The sequence below is a fragment of the Callionymus lyra genome, chromosome 4 (assembly GCF_982586985.1).
Source record: "Callionymus lyra chromosome 4, fCalLyr1.hap1.1, whole genome shotgun sequence".
Taxonomy (NCBI): Eukaryota; Metazoa; Chordata; class Actinopteri; order Syngnathiformes; family Callionymidae; genus Callionymus; species Callionymus lyra.
In genome coordinates this window covers 16914070-16933501 of record NC_141821.1, presented here as the reverse complement: position 1 = coordinate 16933501, position 19432 = coordinate 16914070, and the positions used below count along the sequence as shown (strand labels likewise).

The 19432-nt window shown below is 43.0% G+C and overlaps 2 protein-coding genes across 3 annotated transcripts in view; one reads left to right on the top strand and one right to left on the bottom strand.

Annotated features, from left to right (window-relative positions):
- Positions 1 to 460, top strand: part of stau2 (staufen double-stranded RNA binding protein 2) — a 71037-nt gene extending 70577 nt beyond the window's left edge. For both annotated transcript variants that reach the window (XM_087788979.1, XM_087788978.1), the window contains exon 15: positions 139 to 460. In XM_087788979.1, the coding sequence (XP_087645105.1) occupies positions 139 to 174 (36 nt within the window). In that variant the 3' untranslated portion in view covers positions 175 to 460. The remainder of the gene's footprint in view (positions 1 to 138) is intronic.
- Positions 461 to 5407: 4947 nt separating this feature from the next.
- On the bottom strand, positions 5408 to 17937 carry LOC148081922 (retinol dehydrogenase 10-A). Its single transcript, XM_087788983.1, has 6 exons — positions 17530 to 17937; positions 17208 to 17443; positions 9564 to 9662; positions 8422 to 8567; positions 6576 to 6707; positions 5408 to 6498 (listed from the first exon to the last, which is right to left on the bottom strand). Exons 1-6 carry the CDS (start codon positions 17813 to 17815, stop codon positions 6375 to 6377), a joined length of 1023 nt encoding a protein of 340 aa, XP_087645109.1. The 5' UTR covers positions 17816 to 17937; the 3' UTR covers positions 5408 to 6374.
- Between the last annotated feature and the right edge of the window lie 1495 nt (positions 17938 to 19432).

Sequence of the window (19432 nt, the reverse complement as noted above, 5' to 3'; positions counted from 1 at the left end):
TTGGTAAGACGTCTCCTTAGACGTGTTCCAGCCGTGTTCGATTGTCACTGAAACACTTAAACGATTAAGGATCCAGGAGAGTTTTTAAAAAAAAATGTTTTCCCCTTGACCTTGACGGTCTTTAATTTGTCTCCTCAGAGCAGCGAGGCCTGCGGGAGGGAGGACGGACACTGAACAGACTAACTCAGGCACCACCACTCAGGTCTGCACGGATTCAAAGGCCGTCGTCAAGGAGCTGACAACAACCCAGACCCCTCTTCAGCACACACACACCTGACAAACCTCTTCACCCCCCTGATCCCCCCTCCCGACCTACCACCCACCGTGTCCCCCCCCTCCCATCCCTCCCTCCCATCCCTCCCTCCCGCGGCCTGCCTTCACGATCGCCACTGTATCCTGCAAAAACCTGTCAACATGCAATAGGGTGGATGTGCACGAGAAATGACCGACTTTATAAGAACATTTTACTGAGTCTATGTGAAGACAACACTATCCAAAACGAAAAGGAGGGTTCGGCGGATGAGGTCTCCAGGAGTCAAAGCCCGGGTGGGGTGGGGGGGGGGGGGGGCTAACGTCGTGAAACAAAAGAAACGGGGACAACACAGTAGCTTATTTCGTGGGCCGGGGGGGTGTGATGGCGACTATGTTTCTCTATTTTCGTTCCTTTTTTTCCGTTAATTTTTACTGAATCTAACCAATGCTTGAGTACTGTATTTAAAAAAATTAACCGACGCCAGTGCTGTGGAAGTTGTAGTTGTTGTCTTCATATATAGTCACCAGCTTACCTTGTTCGCTGACATTTAAAAAGAAAAGAAAAAATATCATCTATCTATTGGACGCAACGAGCGTCGCACTCCAACTCGTGGATGACAAAAAAGTTTGGGAAAAAAAAGCTGTCGGTAGCAGTCACCGGTGGAGCGATTACTTCCTCTCAACTCCCGTTTGAATGCGTGGCGTGGCGTCGCCCCGGAGCGACGTGAAGTCTTTCCGGGGCGACGCCATGTCAGCGGGTCGTACTCTCTCTGTCTCTCCTGCCACAGTTTCGTCGATCACATCTACACCCATTGTGAGTGTTGTATTGACCCGCCCCGGGCGTCAACTGGGTGCTTTTAATGCTTGGAAGCGCAAGGTTAGAGGGGGGGGGGGGAGTGGAGCGAAGCCTGCGTCCGTCGTGCAGGGGTCGCTGTCGTCGCCTCCGCCTCCGCTCGCTCGGTCGCCCATGCTGAGGATGTTCGGCTTGTCTTCGCAGTGAGCGCTTTGTGTATTAATGTAAGCAGTTTGTGTGACTGACACGCAGTAAAAACAACCAGTTCATGTGGGAAACGAACATCTGACTCTTGGTTTTTTCTTCCACGTCCAGTCGGTTCCTGACGATCATGACTTTAGATGGTTCAAGAACTTTATGAAAGACTTCTCTACATATCTATACATCCATCCATCTATCTTTCTAACCATCCATCCATCCATCCATCTATCTTTCTAACCATCTATCCATCCATCCATCTATCTTTCCAACCATCTATTCATTCATCCATCCATCCATCTATCTTTCCAACCATCTATCCATTCGACCATCCATCCATCTATCTTTCCAACCATCTATCCATTCATTCATCCATCCATCCATCCATCCATCTACCCAACCATCTATCCATTCATCCATCCATCCATCCATCTTTCCAACCATCTATCCATTCATCCATCCATCCATCTATCTTTTCAACCATCTATCCATTCATCCATCCATCTATCTTTCCAACCATCTATCCATGAACCATCTATCATCTATCCATCAATTATCCATCCATCTTTCCATCCAACCAACAATCTATCCATTCATCCAACCATCTATTTATCCATCTATTTATTCATCTGTCCATCCATCCATCCATCCATCTAACAATCTGTCCATCACCAATCCAACCATCTATCCATCCATTTATCCAGCCATCAATCTATCTATCTATCAATCCATCCATCCAACCATCCATCCAACCATCTATCCATCCATCCATCTATCCATCTATCCATCTAACATCTATCTATCATCCATCTAACCATTTATCTAACATCTATCCAGCTATCCATCCATCCATCAATCATCCATCCATCAAACAATCTGTCCATCACCAATCCATCCATCTATCCAGCCATCTATCCATCCATTTATCCAACCATCAATCTATCCATCCATCCATCCATCTATGACGTGTGTATTTTCTGCTAGCCTGCAAAATGACCATGTAAAGTGAACTCGGCGACTTCACATTTCATCTTCCATCATTTCAGATTTTCAATTCCATTCCATTCTGCGATCACAGATCTTTTGTCGTACAAGCCAGTGTGAAAACTGAGTTGTCACTTCTGACCCGTGAAGAAAAGGTTGTCGACTATAACTGCCTTCTATCTAGAGCGTGATGGCACTTTCTGCAATCAAAAGATGTACCTCGAATGAAAGGCAGTGGGAATACAGAGGATAAAAACTGCTTTTATTAAGTTGTTGGTACAATTGGAGATTGCTTTTTTTTTTTAAAGATTATTTTTATAAAAGGAATTGGACTAAATGGCCCAAATTCACAGGAAACTCAAAATAATATACAACAAAATATAAATTAAATTTGCTGCTTATTTAATGTGGGGAGGTTCAAGAATCAGAGATTGCCTGGATGCTGATTGGCTCAGGAAAATTAAAGTAAACATTTTAAAACAATCCTGAGGGACAATACCCTGGTGCATTCTGGGAATACAGTGTAAAACTCAAGCAGCCCCAGGGTCACATACACAACACTTCTGTTGTAAGAGTTGTTGAATTATTTAAAGTCCCAACTAAGGAATAAACTGTCCTAAACGTTCTATTTAATAGATCTTCCTCATCCATCATCACCTTCATCACCTTCATCCTGCAGGATCCACCTCGAGCAGGGTGACTCGGCTGATCCATCCGAGCTCTGATCGATGAGCTCGCTCTCATCGGCAGCTGATCTATTTTCTCAAATCTTGTCAGGAAGTGTAGCGACTCCAGATGAAGAGTTCTCCCGCGAGCCTCAGAATAGAACAGCAATCAATGCGTCGGATGAGAAACCGGCGGCAGAACCAATCATTGATCATCAAACATCGACTCCTCCCGACCCCTTCATTAGCAGCAGCGACACGTGAAGAGGCTCGTACGGCTTCAGGCCCGGTCAAAGGTCGACGGGAGAGAATCCACAGAGTGAAACCGTGATTGCGAAGAAGACATAAAGGTCGTAAATACTTTAGATGGAGACGTGTGATGTCGCGGTCGGCTTTAGATATTCCCCGTGATTACGTGAGTGCGTTTATGTTACACGACGTAGCATGTCGTGTGTTTACGACGACAACACACACAACAATGAAGGCGACACACGTCAACAAAAGGTCAAATCGACTGCAATATTTCTGTGACAAACTCGTTGTTACCGGTTAACGTCGTCAGTGTCTCTCGTCAGCAGTTGGAACATGTGATTCTGTGTTCAGTCTCTGGAGATTCTGAGTTTATTTGTTGAATTTATCGATGTTGTTGAAGCACCGTATGAAACTGAGGATCATAAATGCAAGCATTTGGAAAAGATTTTTGAATTGACTGTTTCTTTTTCACCATGAAATCATTGGAACTGAACCATCAACCTAAGTTAACCTGCATTTACAGACAGTTCTTTGTGTTCCCATGCAGTGATTAGTCCTGACCTTTTAGGTTTTTTTTTAATCGTTTTTTTAAACAGTTATCCTTATTTTTAAATGTTTGGAGAATAAGTTAATGGTCGTTTTTTTAAATGTCTCAAAACACTTTTCACCTCCACATGTTTTTGGCATCTTTTGTCAGAGAACGTTCTGCACCAGACCTCTCCTGTCATTGCATTTTTTTTACTTGAAATTTACTTTAATGAAATAAGAGTTTTTTTTAAATTAAATTAAATTGATTTAGTAGTTAATATTGTTTGTATTTATATTTTTTAATTAGATAATAAAAGAAACAGTCAGTTGTGTGATTAAGAATAATTTATATTTATGATTTGGATAACAAAAGAAGTACCAGTTTATCACAATTGTTTTCCAAAATAAAGTAAAAACATGTTGTTTTTTACAAAAAACATCATTACAGGGTGGATCATATTCAGCATTAACGTCTTCTAACAGCTACACTCAACTCACGTGTGGTTATGTAAGATAAATTCAGCTCAGATTTCCTCCAGTACAGCTGATGACATCATGGCAGATCACATATTGTGATGTCAACTTTCACTGTGTCACATGACCCTCGTAACATGTCAATCAACAGTGAGAAGGGTTTTGAGAGTTGATCTTTTTGCTTTTGTGGTGTGAGCTTTTTTCGCTGGTTTCTCATGACTTTCTCTGTCAAATAGTCAAAACAACAACTCGACTTCCATTTTTATCGTGTCGGTGCAGGAGCCGAGGTCTCAAACAGGCAACTTCCCACTTAACTCGATGATTTATTTGCCCATTTTAAATAGAAAATTAATCTTAACTCCAGATTCTTAGGCATCCTGTAACTTTGAATAACGTGTTAACTGTTAAAGTAGGTAAAAAAATAAAAGGTGATTTTAGCCGAATGCTAACTTTCTAGCCGCATCACTCTGAGGTCAAAATAACCTTAAAAACACTGTATCCTTACAACTTTCTTTAGATTAAAACCTTAAATCCTGTTCATCTCCAAATAAATAGCAAAGCGACAGAATCAGGACATTTTAATGTTAAAAGAATTAAAATGAATTGATCTCAAAATGACAAGAATGTGTCTCTAATTATTTAGAACGCGTGATCTGTCGCCAGATCCTTTAGTTAGCCAGTCAGAATGTTGGCTAAAAATCCTTTTTTTTCCCTAAAACTTTGATATATTTTCTGCCCCTTGAGTGATCAAGTTTGACACAACTGATCTGGAACCAGGTTCAAAGAAGTTAAAATAAGTGGAAATTGCACCAGTAGATCGTGAGCCAACACTGGATCACAACCATTAGACACAAATACAAACCTAAATCAAATATTCAATTTAAATAAAAAACTATTGTGGATCTATATTCTTTTAGTGCAATCAAATCCATGTTATTTATCACAACTTTTACCCACAGTGACTCCTAAAAGATCAGCAAGTAGCAACAAGAGCTCACACTGGGATTGGAATCTAAAATTTCTCCTCGGCCTCGGAACGTGCGTCAGAGGATAGAAATATAATGAATTCTGTCAAAAACAAGTCACAATAATCGGAAAAATCAAATCCAAACCAACAAAAACAAGCTTTGTTTTCAACTGAAACCTTTGATAGACGTTAATAAACGTCGGGACATGGAAGATGATTTAATAAAGCGGAACAGATGTCGAAATTCACGAGATCAAAGTCAATTCCGCGGCGGACAAAACACGAGACTCCATGTAATAATCTAAATCACTTTATTAATTTAAGTTAGGCAGAGACACTAAACATCGGAACCATAGTCGCTCAGTGACGGAGCAAGTGTTCAAAACATTACAAAAAAGAAAAGATAATGGAGATTTACTGTCAAAAATAAAGTAGAGGTAGAGAACTTCGGCTCATCGCTGCGACCGGCGGAATGACGCCTGCTGGAATGTTGCTAAAAATAAAAATAGATTTTTTTTTTTGTTTGTTTGGGTCACAACAGTTTTACATTTAAACACAGTTTCACAAGACGACATCAGCGTCGGGACGGACCCGCGATTTCACCGAGTCGACGAACCGCTACGAGACAAATATTAAAATTCTTTCTTTTACATTCTTCTTCTTCTTCTTTAGTTTCTCTCTGGACAAACAATCTCAGGTTGTTTTTTTTTTTCTTCTTGTTGTTGAGCATTGGGGGAGTCGAAGCTTGTCTGAAGTGGTCACCGGGACAAGCTCCACATTTTGGGGGGCTGGGGGGGTCGAATGTACAAGTTGAGTGTCGGTGCGTGTGGAGAACAATCTTTACAATTACAGTGCATGTCTACAAGAAAATACAAAAAGAAGGTGTTTTACTGCCTGTACAGTAACATACTGTATACTTCCACGAGGACACTAGATAAGGCTGGTGACTACATGACGTAAATAGTTACTGGAATATCTCTTCTGTATGATTTTTAAAAACTAGTGACACAGTATATAGACGTTGGTAACAACAACAAAAAGACGACAAAAAAGTCAAAATAGAATCCTTTGTGTAGTACACAGCTTTCTTTGTCCCAGAGGAACAATATGGTAAAACCGTTGCACTTCTTCGATGCAACCAGTCTAGAGTCAGTCCTTCCTTCCCTCCGTCTGCTCCGCCGTCCTTCCTCCCGCTCCAGCCTCAGTGGTTGATTCCTGGCAGGTTTATGTGCCCTAGGTTCCTGGTTCCACCGGCGCCGTCCTAGATCCCGTTCTTGGCCTCGTTGTTGTTCATGGCCTCCTTCCTCTGGGCCAGGAAGGGGTACATGCACTTGTCGGCGCCCAGGAACCGATACATGCAGACGATGGCCTCGAAGGGGAGGATGCTGAGGAGAGGACGCGCACACACACGCGTGTGTTAGCGAGAGGTCATGGGTTTAAACAGACTTGCAAGGAGCTTCACCTTTTCATGAAGTTGACCATGTAGACGATGCGCGGCGTGCAGATCATGGGCTGGTCGGTGAGGATCGCCCTCATGGACTGTTTGACGCAGAACTCGGGCTTCAGTGGAGGCAGGAACGGCTCGATCTCCTTCCTGAGAAGAAGAAGATCATGAGGTTAGGACGCGTCGATACGATGCAAGATCAATCCCAACAGCTTGTTACAAAGATACGGTTGAAAATAGCTTGACGTTGGTGAGACTTGCCCGACTGTCTTTTAATCTGAGCTCTGTTTCTACGTGAAAAGCGGTTTGGTTTGAGATGATGCAAGGCAGGGATGTTTCCACATTGAATGACCTGTAATGGGCTCGACTTTAACAGGAAGTCCAAGCGGAAAAATCTGTTTAAATTATTTGAGCATAAAATATGGTTTGTGTCATAACATCGCCTAACAGATGACACACTCGCTTTCCGTTCTTTGGTTTTCCTTAAATCCAAATCTTTTTGTTTTGAGAATTTACAGATTAATGGCAGACTTTTAAAATCTCACAGATTACATCAACATACACAGAGAAGTTTTCCTAAATAAAATAAAACAATTCAATATTGACCTTCAACTATTTAATGTCAACATATTTTAACCCTTGTTTTATCACAGGGTCAAGGTGACCCGATGTCTCAAAAATGTGTTTGTGGTATCCTTTGTGTTGTCTCTGGGTCAAGGTGAAGTTTTCAAGCCTTTGGGTCACCTTCACCCTGAGATAACACAAGGAATACCTAAACCATATTTATTTTCAGGCCTTCGGGTCACCTTGACCCTGAGATAACACAAGGGATACCCGAACCACATTTTTTTTCAGGCCTTCCGGTCACGTTGACTCTGAGATATTAAGGGATACCTCAACCACATGTGTTTTAAGACCTTTGGGTCACGTTGATCCTTTAGATAACACAAGGGATACCTCAACCACATTTATTTTCAGGCCTTCAGGTCACCTTGACCCTGAGATAACACAAGGGATACCTCAACCACATTTCTTTTCAGGCCTTCCGGTCACGTTGACCCTGAGATAACAAGGGATACCTCAACCACATTTGTTTTCAGGCCTTTGGGTCACATTGACCCTGAGAAAAGTGTTAAGATCATTTGGAAAAGGTGTTTTTTTAAATATGTCTTTTTCTCCCATAAAAGGATTCAACATATTCATCAAAATGTGACTTATATATAACTGCAACTAATAGTTTTGTCATTATTTCTTAGTGAATTTAATTCTCAGTGCAGCCAAACTACAAAGGTAAGGGGTGGGGGGGGGGCACTTTGATTTAAGGGGAGGAAATATGATCCGAGGTTAAAGATCATTTGTTGATTTCAAACTTAAATTCAAAGTCATTTAAAATCAGGTGGAGTTTGTTTAAGTCTCTGGGTTTTTACACACACCTGTCGACGGCGGATCCCATTGTTCCTGCCGTGGTTTTATTAAACGTGTTTGATTGAGAGCGATTTCAGGGAGTTGTCAACACACAATGATTAATTCCCTCCGGAGCGCCGGCAACAATGACATTCCAGCCGCGGAAATCGCAAACATCAGACAAAGTAGGGACTTCTTTTTCGTGGCAAAGTCGGAGCCCCGGCGCACCTGTCCGAGGACTCCTCCTGGGAAAGTGGCGGTCTTTGTTCCAGGGCCTGCGCTGACTAATGGCACACAAGCGACCGCAACGTCTCCGCAAAACAACACAAACCCCTTCTTTGAAGATCAAATTGTGTTTGCGTGGCCATTTTAATGCGGTGAAAATTACAGATGACAAAAACCGTTACCAGGTGCAACAAAAAAAAAAGAAAAAAAAGGAGCCTTTATGAGCGACACGAACCTTATCCTGCAGCCTTTGAACATCCCCGTGTCCACCAGGTACGGACACACCAGGGTCATGTTGATGCCGTCCTTCTCCGAGGCCTTCAGCTCGTGGCTCAGGGACTCGTGGAAGCCGATAGCTCCGAACTTGCTGGCACAGTAATCCTGAGAGAGAGAGAGAGGGAGAACAGGTTCTCTGTAAAAACCCAGACCACATCATCAGACCTGCCCCGCGGGCACCCTGCACTCTCCTTGCTGTTAATGACACCACCGGGAAAAAAAAAAAAAAAAAACCCTCACAAAGTCATCTACGGTTTCATTAGCATTCTTACGCGCTGCATCAGATCCGTGCTCGGAACCGTTTTTCTGATGTGGTCTCGACCGCCGAGGCCATCTTTTGCAAACCGACAGCCGCCCGCATTAAGAGATAAGAGACTCGGGTTCCTTCATGGGTCGCACCCGCAAGCCTGGAACACTTTGAAGTGGGGACCCGGTCATTGTGAAAGGGACACTTGTACGACAAGCACGCGGCTCGGTAAAAAACAAAAGCGGGGGGGGGGGGGGAAATGGCGAAGCGCTCCCCGAAGAGAGAACGTGACACCGCCATCGCCGCCATCAAAAAGGGACGAACCAAGAAACTGTGTTCTGGAAAAAAAAAAATCAAAACAAAACCTTCTCCATTGACTCCCCCTCTGTGTTCCAGGAGATAAATGGGCCCATAAATATTATAATATGCGTTAAAATAACACAACAGCTCCGGGGGTGGGGGGGGGCGGGTAGAAAGGCGAGTGGGGGGGCTTTAGGGGGAGAATCCAAAAATCCAAGCGTGGAAATCTGCTGAGAACTGAATGCGGGAGCCAAACAAAGCCGTGATGAAGATGTCTCTGTCCCTGAGGGAGCTGTCAGCTTATTCTGGCCCCGGGGCCCAAGCCCAGTAGGGCCTGCAACACTACCCCCCCCCCAACCCCTACTGGCGCAAAGAGAGGATTCTATAAGAGACTCCCCGACGCTCATCTGTGTCCCTTCGTTTAATGGGTGCAGAGAGAACCAGTGGACGGGGCCTCACCTCCCCTGGCTCCGAGCGCTAACTGGCAGAGTGAAGGACTGGTTTTTGGATGGTGGGAATGAGTGTGTGTGCGAGTGTGTGTGTGTGATACTAACCTCCACACCAGCTGTGCTGAATAAACCCAGAGAGCTGGCAACTGTCACAATGTGGCCGTGATTCAGCTCCAGCATCTTTGGGAGAAACGCCTTGGTGGTCTGCGGGGGAAAAACACAAGAATTTTTTTTTTTAAACGAGAGGAAGGTTAGTCGAGCCAAACCCCTTTGATCCCCACCAAACACCCCCTTCCCCTCCTCGACCCGCTCTCCATGGTGACAGAAGTGTCCGATCGAGAATCCATAAGCAGGAAGACGTCTGCGACTGTAACATGGAGGAGCGGGTGAAAGGAGAGCGCAGGAGTGCTGGTTCGCAGGTAGACGCTTTTCCCACACGGATCTGGTGCACGTAACTGAAGAGCTGGTGAAAACACCAACAGCTGGCCTCTGTTCACTCAGCGCCTCCGACAATACAACTCAACGTCCCGTCAGAGATCAGTCGGGAGATTAAAGAGATTTTTTTTTTTTTATCCCCCATTGGCTTCATTTTAAGATTTATAGTCATCTAGACTGCAGCACCATATTTGTGTTTGTTACGTCTTTTAAGTCCAAGTTACAAGTTGATGAATTCAAATAGAATGACCTGAACATGAGGTTAATAATTTCCACTTTTTAATTCTACATCTTATTTCATGTTATCTTGAAACAAACTAGCTCTAGTAGCAAGACTGGATGAGGTGTCGATCCATTTTAAAGATCTTCTGCCTTTTCCCAGGATGAGTTGTAATCTCTTGTTACCGGTTTAATACCAACATCATCCGCTTTCGAATCTTTTTGTTTTAAGAATTTACACATTAATGCTGGACTTTAAAAATCTTCACTTGATAATTAATGTCATAACAAATTATTTCAAAATTCACAAAGAAATCCACTTAGTAAAATTATTAAATATTGACTATAAACCATTTAATTTCATGACATTTTAACCCCTGTGTTATCTCAGGGTCAAGGTGACCCGAAGGCCCGAAAACAAATGTGTTTGAGGTATCCATTGTGTCGTCTCTGGCTCAAGATGAAGTTTCCGAGCCTTCGCGTCACCGTGACCCCGAGATAACACAAGGGATACCTCAAACACATTTCTTTTTGGGCCTTTGCATCACCTTGACCCTGTTTTAAACTCTTGTTACTGGTTTACTAACGCTTGAGAAATGTACCCAAAACACTCATTCACTCGAGTCCTTAAACTTTTTTGTTTTTTCATTGTTTTTCATTCTTGTGTTTTGGCAGACAAGTGAATTGATCATTGAAATCTGTAAAAATAAATCGTGCTTAAGAAAAGCACATCTAGTACATATGCGGATAAATCTGTTGAAGTACAACAAGCAAAGAAAATCAAAAATTACTGATGATAAAAACACATCTTATCTCACATCTGCATGAAATTCTCTCGTGATTTGGACGAACATCAAGAAAAGAAAATCTCTAGACTTTATTTTTGAATAAGCTTGTACTTTTTCCAAGAGTTTATTCTACAGATTTAAAGTAAGCCCAACTCTATGGTTTTAATTTTTATTTAATGATGCATTCAAGGGCATGAAGTAAAGACCAGCTTCGTGTTTGTTGTTGTGTTTATTTAATTCCTCTGACACTAGTTTAACGTTTTCATGTATACTTGAGGTTCTTAAAGACATTTCTAGTTGGGTGTTGTGCAAGTAAAAGGCACAAAAGAACGGGGATTTTGACCTGAAACTCTGGCCCCAGCCTTAATTAACTTGATCTTTTTCTCACATGTGTCATCTACAGAGAGCAGCGGGAGCAAATCAGCAGGTGTGACATGTGACAGGAACTGACCAATCACTCTCCCACTGGGAGGTCGACAAACAACCAGCAGGCCTTTTGTTGGGAGCGATGCCGCCGCGGGGAGGAACAATGAAAGCCGCCTGCTCCTTTTGCTTTCATCAAAAGTGCTGTGCAAACAAATCTACATTCCCATAGCACCGGGGTTTTCGTCGGGAAATCAAGTTGGTACCTCTGGATCTGGGGCCGTGGAAAGTTTCTCGTTCGGCTTTGACGGTTTCAGACGGTCGTAATAAAGCAACGGCTCGGGCTGCGATTCACTCTCCGTAGAGATATGAGCTGGAGCGGCGCCGCCGTGCACGCTCGGTACCAGGTAGTACGAGTCATGAAACCGCCGGGCCAGGGGAGGAGAAGCTCATTAAAAATGTAGACCTACCCTCAGAGATCCTGGACAGATTTAGTATCTGGGAACATTTATCAGAGTCTGACAGAGACGATAAGCAACTGTGAGACAGAACTTGAGAACTTATAAGTCCATTTTCAAACTGCTTTAAACAGCCTTTTAACTCCCATGTTGGACTACAATGAAGCTAAATAAATCTCTTTTTCCTCGGGTACTGTGGTTAAAAAATGTATATTGAGAGGGTGTTTTCACAGGTCAAAATATATCAACTTCTCCAATTAAAAATTGCTCAGTAAGATGTCCTACTTCGCGGTCGCGTGTGAAACTTTTTAGTTACCCAGGAGACTAGTTATGATGGGTAAAGACCAGGGGTGTCAACTTAATAACACAGAGGGCAACATCTTTTATCTGTCTTTATCGCAGGCCAAACTATTTTTTTTATATTTACCAAACTGGGGAGTATCAAATTCCTTCCATCTTGATCTTGGCCCGAGACTTCAACAAACAAGAAAACCCCCAGAAATCCTTAGAATTGGTTACGTTTTTTTTCAGCCCAAAATATTATTTTTATGTTTGTGTTGCTGTATTCTGGCTCTAAATTGATTCTACATCATATTTAAGCAGATAATCTTGAATATTATGTTTTCCCCCCATCATTTAGCAGAAAGTCGACTTTCAAATCACCCTCAGCCTCCACAAGTCTGGCCCGGTGTATACGGGAACATGAGTCTATCAACAAGGTCTTCAGAGGAAAAGGGAGTAGTGGAACGAGAAGCACTCAATGAGCCAGGATGGAAAAGAAGTCGAATAAGGCATTTTAAAACAAAAAAGAAAGTTTCAAAAACTCCCACAGCAGCCGTCAGAGAAGACCATTTCACCTGGCACGAGGATCGGTCGAGCCCCAGATTCAGAACCGTCTCCCCTCGGCGGATGCCCTGATTCTCATGGCGGTTTCTCCACGTGGGTGCGACCCCTCTTGACCCGTCCGACACGAAATGTGTGAAGGCAAACCAGAGGCTCGTGTCTTACATCAGAGCCGTTGTAATTGGTTCTTGACGCTCCCTTGTTCCGCTAAATGACCCGCTGACATCGCCGAGGCCTCCTTGGCCTTCGCCGAGCCGCTCTGCCCGCGACCAGCTCCTAATTTGAGGAGCGTTTAAGCCACACAAAGCCTCCTGCACCTGTGGTGTCAGGCTGCATTAGTGCAAGCGCCTGACCATCAGGAATATGAACAAAATATTGGCCTTTGCGCGGCACCAGATGGCCGTTTAATTAGACAAACTTCCCCCTGGACTGGAGAATGAATCAGGGAACGGGAGGAAGAGCCGAGAGAGGGACTCCACAAAGAACTCGTCAGATGCTGCAGCAGGAATTCCAGTGGGTTGGATTTAGTGGGGGGGGGGGGGTTTTAAGACCGGTCATGTTGTGATGGAGTGAAGATCACAAGACTACACGCTGGATGTTTCCGGAACATTACATGTCACACTGGCGCTTCATCATATAGATCAGGGGTGTGGAACTCAATCACAAACATGGCCAAAACCTAAAGATAAACAAAATGTATGTTCTCTAAACAGAACGTAGGACATTGTATTTTCAATCCTTGAGGCCCAGTTGATCTCAACTATATTCCTTCTCCTTCAAACAATACACAACTTCCATCAATAAAACATGTTTGTTAACTTATCCGACATCCGGCCATGACATGAAATAGATTTTTTTTAAAAACACCATTTAAGAGCCGACTCCCTCCATAAGACATCCATTCATGGGAAATATCTTGTGTCCTGTGTGTTTCGCTGTCATGGCAACCACAGTGGCAAAAGTTAACCTCTGATGCAAGACTCATTTTCATACCAGCCTCCAGTTTTTCCACCAAATATAAAACCTACAATAGAAGTTTTTAAATTGTACAGAAATGTCTGTTGAGGACAAAAGTAAACTAGCAACAACTTTTTTTTTTAACCAGAGGATCAAAGGTTCCCCCCCCCCCCCCGACAAGTTCAGGACATTGAAGACCATCATCAACTGATACTCTCTTCTAGGGTGACACGGGAGGATCCGCCTCAAGTACAGGTGCAGCGGGCCCGAGGAGGGGCCGGTATAAAACCAGTCAAGTAGGACCCTTCTGCCTGGCTGCCTCCTTTCTGTGGATACAGCAGGAATGCAGCCTGCGCAACTTGGCTCCTGTCGACTGGCATCTTGTCAAGCTGATCCACAGACAAGAAACCAATTGTCAAATAAAGTGGGTCAGTAGCAGCTTACCATTACGCTGTGTGGACGGACCGGCACTGCCTTCTTCCCCTCTGCTCTTTTCCCGCCACGACGCTAGCAAGAACTCGTCTAATTGACTTCCGAATAAGAGTCGACGATCCCCCCCGGTTTAGACTGAAGGCGATTTCCAGTCACCGCTCAAGACGTCTCCAGCCGGACTAGTTAAAGAGGCATCAGGCAAATTAAAAGCGACGGTCCCCTGCCTCATAAACCTGAATCACAGCCGTGCATCCATGTGTGTGTCCGTGTGCGGTGGAACGGAGTTGGCCTGCACGACGGTGGAGCAGCTGCACTGAGGAGGACTTGTGGGGCCTGAGGAAGGAGGATGGAAGTGTGGGGTCTGCAGCCCTCCTGGCAGCGACACCACCAAAAGCATGACTATCATTTTCCATCGCATGTCAGTTCCGGTCTCGTTCCCAGCGAACAATCCGAGTGAAGAACCTGCCGCCTCAACGATACACAACCTGAACACTCTTCTCTTTGAAATTAAACTGCATGAGGAAGACAAGGTGACGATGGTCTATGAATCCAACATTTACCAATGGATCCAAAGCACCATTCTTACCAGATGTGTGTGCATTTGATGTTACATTTCTAACTAAATAATGTGTTCTACAGACCACTGTCATTGTTTTAATTCAAACTCATAACTTCAATGTTTTCTAATGTTTTTTTCCCTGGTTTTAGATTCTTCTATACAATTATCAGTCTTTAATGTTTCTGTTCTTGAGTTTTTGTGTGAGATACATTCATTTTCCCCCGATGTTGAACATGTTCAATGCCACTCAACTATTTGCTCCACATTGGACATATTTTATGTTTTTAAAATTTGGCTGAAATGAAAAGGATTCATTTGTTTTAAAGAACATTCATTTTTTTTTCAACTCAATCACAACTAGGTCCTAACTGTACCTCTCCCAGCTAACTGGGGCCGAAGGCAGGGAGAAACTTGAACAGGTCAATTTATCAATGAACCCACTTGTGTTTTTGGAGTGTAAGAGGAAAGCGGGGTACTTCTTATAAAAATAGTCGATTAGCGTCAAAATAGAATTTGGTTTTAACCTAGCTAGCGCACAACGCACCTGATCATTGTGCTACTTTTCTTCCACAGAGGTCGACACCATTATGACTAAAGAAGGGACATGTGGTGATACCTTTGAAACTGGTACCGTTGCCTATAGCCTTCATATATTGGTAAGAAAACTGCATCGTAACAAGATGTCTGTCATGGTATCTCATAAGAAGTCACGTGACCCAATCTTTGCTATTCTACTTGATGCACCTTCAGAGCGTCAACTTGACTGCAACATCAGTGAGATGTATTGAACTGGAAGCTTCCAACCAAGACTTGGTTCAGAGACGACCAAGAAGAGTGACATCAGCTTTGGCCGGCGCTGAAGCTTCTGTAAGAAAAGGAGAGCGGACAGGTCCACACAGCTTGTGTCTCTAATGAACCACATCCTCTCAATCTAACAGTCAGCATTCATTAAGCCCTCCTTTCATCTTAAGCCCCCCCGCCCCCCCTACCACCGGCCCACCCCTTAAGAAAGCACGCCCGCCGCAGAATACTGGAGAAGACAAACACAGACAGCCATTACAGAATCTTTAAATCCACCTCCCGTCCTGATGCTTAATCCTAGGAAACCATGAGACGTCCGTCGGAGTCTGAGCTGATTGACTATTACAATGTCCAATTACTAAATTACAGGATCCTTGGAGAAGGAAACAAACGGAGCTTGATTTCACGTTACCAAGGAAAAGACCTGAAGACGCACACAAGCCTTGCAGAAAACCAATTTGTGCTCGAAATCGATTCTGCTGAGCGGATATTTAAGGATCAGCCAGATAGGAAAAGAGTGGGTTTTCGTGCGAATCCCAAGAGCCCCACCAGCTCCTTCTCCTAACTGGATTTTGTAATGGCTTCTGAAACACGCCTCGCCATGCATTTGCAGACCACAGATCGGGCTCATCAAGAGCAAACACTTAACTCCAGCAGGTCCGGGCTGACGAGACCTGAGACGCTCGGCCAGAGCAACACACAACAAGAACAGCCACTGCCAAATAAAAAAGGAGGAAAAAAAAAAAAAAAAGTGGCGCGCTGACATGGGAGCGATTCCAACTCACGCACAGAACTCATGCGGAGCCCAATTGCACAGACTTGACGAGAAAAAAAAAAGCTCGAAAACACTGAGCAGATCGTCGCAGGTGAAGCTGCCAAGAGGCCAAGCAGACAAAAACGATATGAAGGACCCTTGACTGGCGGGATGAGCCAGAACATCTTTACGCAACTATATATGGTCACAACTCCTCTTCAATTTTACCCACAACTACTTAGAGGCTCATGTGTAGCTATTTATAGACTTTATCCAAATGGTATGAAAGTAGAATTACTTCATAAAGACGAAGAAAGTGTCCCTTTCTAGTCACACCAACACGACACGTTTGCAATTTTAAGGAGGGTGTTCATTATTTTAAAATGTTTATGTACTCTATTCTCGCAATAAAATAATTCAGAAACTTTAAAATCATACAATAACAGATTTAAAAATGATATGTGCAAGAGTTAGCCATTTTATATACAAGTCACACACAAATAAAACAACCAACAAGCTGAATTTATCATGCTTACTTAAAGTTACAATTATTTAACAAAATATTTTTCTCTTTTTTTTTTTGGAGGGGAGATCTCCTTAGGGTGTTAAAATTCTTGGCTTTCTTTTCCACTAGATTTATTTTCCCAAATAGTCTTTTTTTTTACTCTTTAGGATAAACACAGAGGTAGAACACTGAATTAAAAGTTAAACATTTCAGTTGGAAAGTGTAAGTTCAGCTTTTAAAGTGGCGCCAAACACACTCAGGGAGGCACAGTTTTGTTCATTATTTAAATAGAAGTTTTGAGCATAGATTCATCTTTACAACAACATTAGGGATTTTTCACTAAAAGACACCAATGTGATCAAGATATTTATGATTTATTACTCACTGCTAGACTTGTTTTTATTCACTAAAACCCAGAGTTAGTGATTGTAAAACAGAAGATAAGTTTGTTTTTATTAGGAATTATGTATGAATGTGGATTATTTTAGGGAAGACATTGCAGGAAAACCCTTAAAATTGATCAATTTGATTTCCCAACATGAGTGCAACAGAAAACACTTTTTTTTAAAAACAAAACAAAAACTCAACAGGCCATTTAAGGTCATAAATAATGCCGGGATGCTTGGTCCACTCACCCAGAAGTGCGCGTGGCAGTTGACCACCATGGTGCGTTCAATGAGCTCGTCCGGACACTCCAGGAGGTGATGGCCGGAGACGACGCCGGCATTGTTGATCAGTATGTCCACCTCGCCCACCTCTCTCCGAACCTTCTCCGCCGTGGAATACACACTCTCCCTCTTGCCCACATCACACACAAAGGTGTAGACCTGTGGCTGGAAAGGAGGGACCTCCTCCACACCTCCTAATGGACCTGGAGGGATCAGATCAGAGGATGGATTTAATGGAAAATAAAAAAAAAACGTTTTTCAGTTAAATAAGTAGATGAATATTTTTTACCGTCTTTGCTGATCGGTGAGTCCGTCTCGTGGTAGATCTGCCGGACCATCTCTGCGGTCTCCTCGTTGCTCTGGCTGTTTATGTCCCACAGCACCAGGATGGCTCTTCTCCGGGCGAACTCCTTGGCGAAGAGCCGGCCGAGGCCGCTGCCGGCGCCGGTGATCACGCACACCTGTCCGGCCACGCTCTTCTCCTTGGGCCGCACGACCCACTTCGCCCCGGCGGTCACGAACGCCCAGAGGACCTTCAGGATCACCACGAAGAACTCCGCGATGATGATCACCATCTTGAGTTGTTTTTTTTTTTAAAAAGAAAAGACGCGGAAAGAAGGAGGAGGAGGAGATGGAAGAAGAAAAAAAAAAAAGCAGCAGCAGAAGTTGAGAGTTGGAAGTTTTCGTGCCTCAGATCGTCCTCCCACTTCCTCTGCTGCTCTTCATGTCATCCTGAGCCGCTTCTCGCTCGCTATTTATTCAGTCCACCCATCCACGCCGGGTCCAATCGCACTGGAGCGCCCGTCAGGATGGATGTGGGCTCACCCGGGAGATTCCATCTATCATGTGTGCATGACACCCCACCTACCCCCCCTTTTTTTTCTTTTTTTTTTTTCTCTGATCATGAAGTCTTTCAACATCTTAAATAAATAAAGGAACACGGTGACATTCACGAGACGACACTGACCGTGTTCTGTGGACGCAATGCGGGAAGTTAATCAATAAGATTTTAATTATTTATTTTTATTCCCTGGACTTCACCTGATCGCTTTTTTTTTAAATTTAATTTATTTCTCTTTACATGTTGTATCGTCACATTCATAAAATCACACCTTTCTGTTGTGTTCGCCACATATAATAAAAAAAACTGTTCTGTTCCACCTGTTCAAAGTGCAAAGACGTTTTATCTTCTTATTATTTAACACGCGCGCGGCGGTTGTGCAACGGTATGCAGCAGAGGTGGGCGTGTCCGTGACAGTGTGGATCCATCCCCGAGATCCGACGAGATGCAAACGATTCATAAAAAAAAGTGAGTTTAATGTGTAGTAGACTGATCTTAAATGATCGAACGGGACCTAAAATTAAATTGATAAAATGGAATGTGATCGATACGATATTTATCTGTAGTCGAACATGTCGAGGTTCTTACAATAAACTTGCACTCTTGCAATAAACCGAATGAATGAAATTACATTTTTTTAAATAGTCTTCGTTGGAATGCGGATTCAAATAACTTTGCCACGAGTGAACCTAGCGCTTTGTAAAGCAAAGTTCTGGCGCCACCTGCTGGTCATGAAGTGCAGGCTGTGCCGAAAGTATTCAGGCAGCTATGCATTAAGTTTGTGTTCATTGATATTTATTTGTATTGTTGACTTCAGTCTCACCTTGTCCGATGTAAAAAGAATGTTTACAGTTAATATGTAAAGGTTATACATTTGTTTATAAACAATTTCTGTTTAGTTTACAGCTTAGACTACAATAGTAGAATTTAAAACTACAATCAAACATTTATTGAGTTTATTTGAACAATTTACCACTAAAATCCACCAATTTTTATTTATAATCAAACAACTTGCCACAAGAATCCAACTAGAGGCTGGAATAAACAATGTTTAACTGATCAAAGAAGATTATTATTTTTTTTAAGATTAAAAATGAGAGAACCCTGTTCATATTTATACTTTTGAAATACACCTAACAAAATACAAATTTTGTTATTTTTGTATGAGCCTTGTCTAGAAAGGCACTTTACAAATCACTATTGCTTACGTACTTTCTTTAGTTTATGTTTTTATGTTGATGAAAAATGGATGTAGGAACCCATTGTCGATGGAGACAAGGATGCTAAATTCAGTCTCAAATAACTTACAAATGGACTGTCTTTACAATCTGATACTTAAATAGTTGAGCTC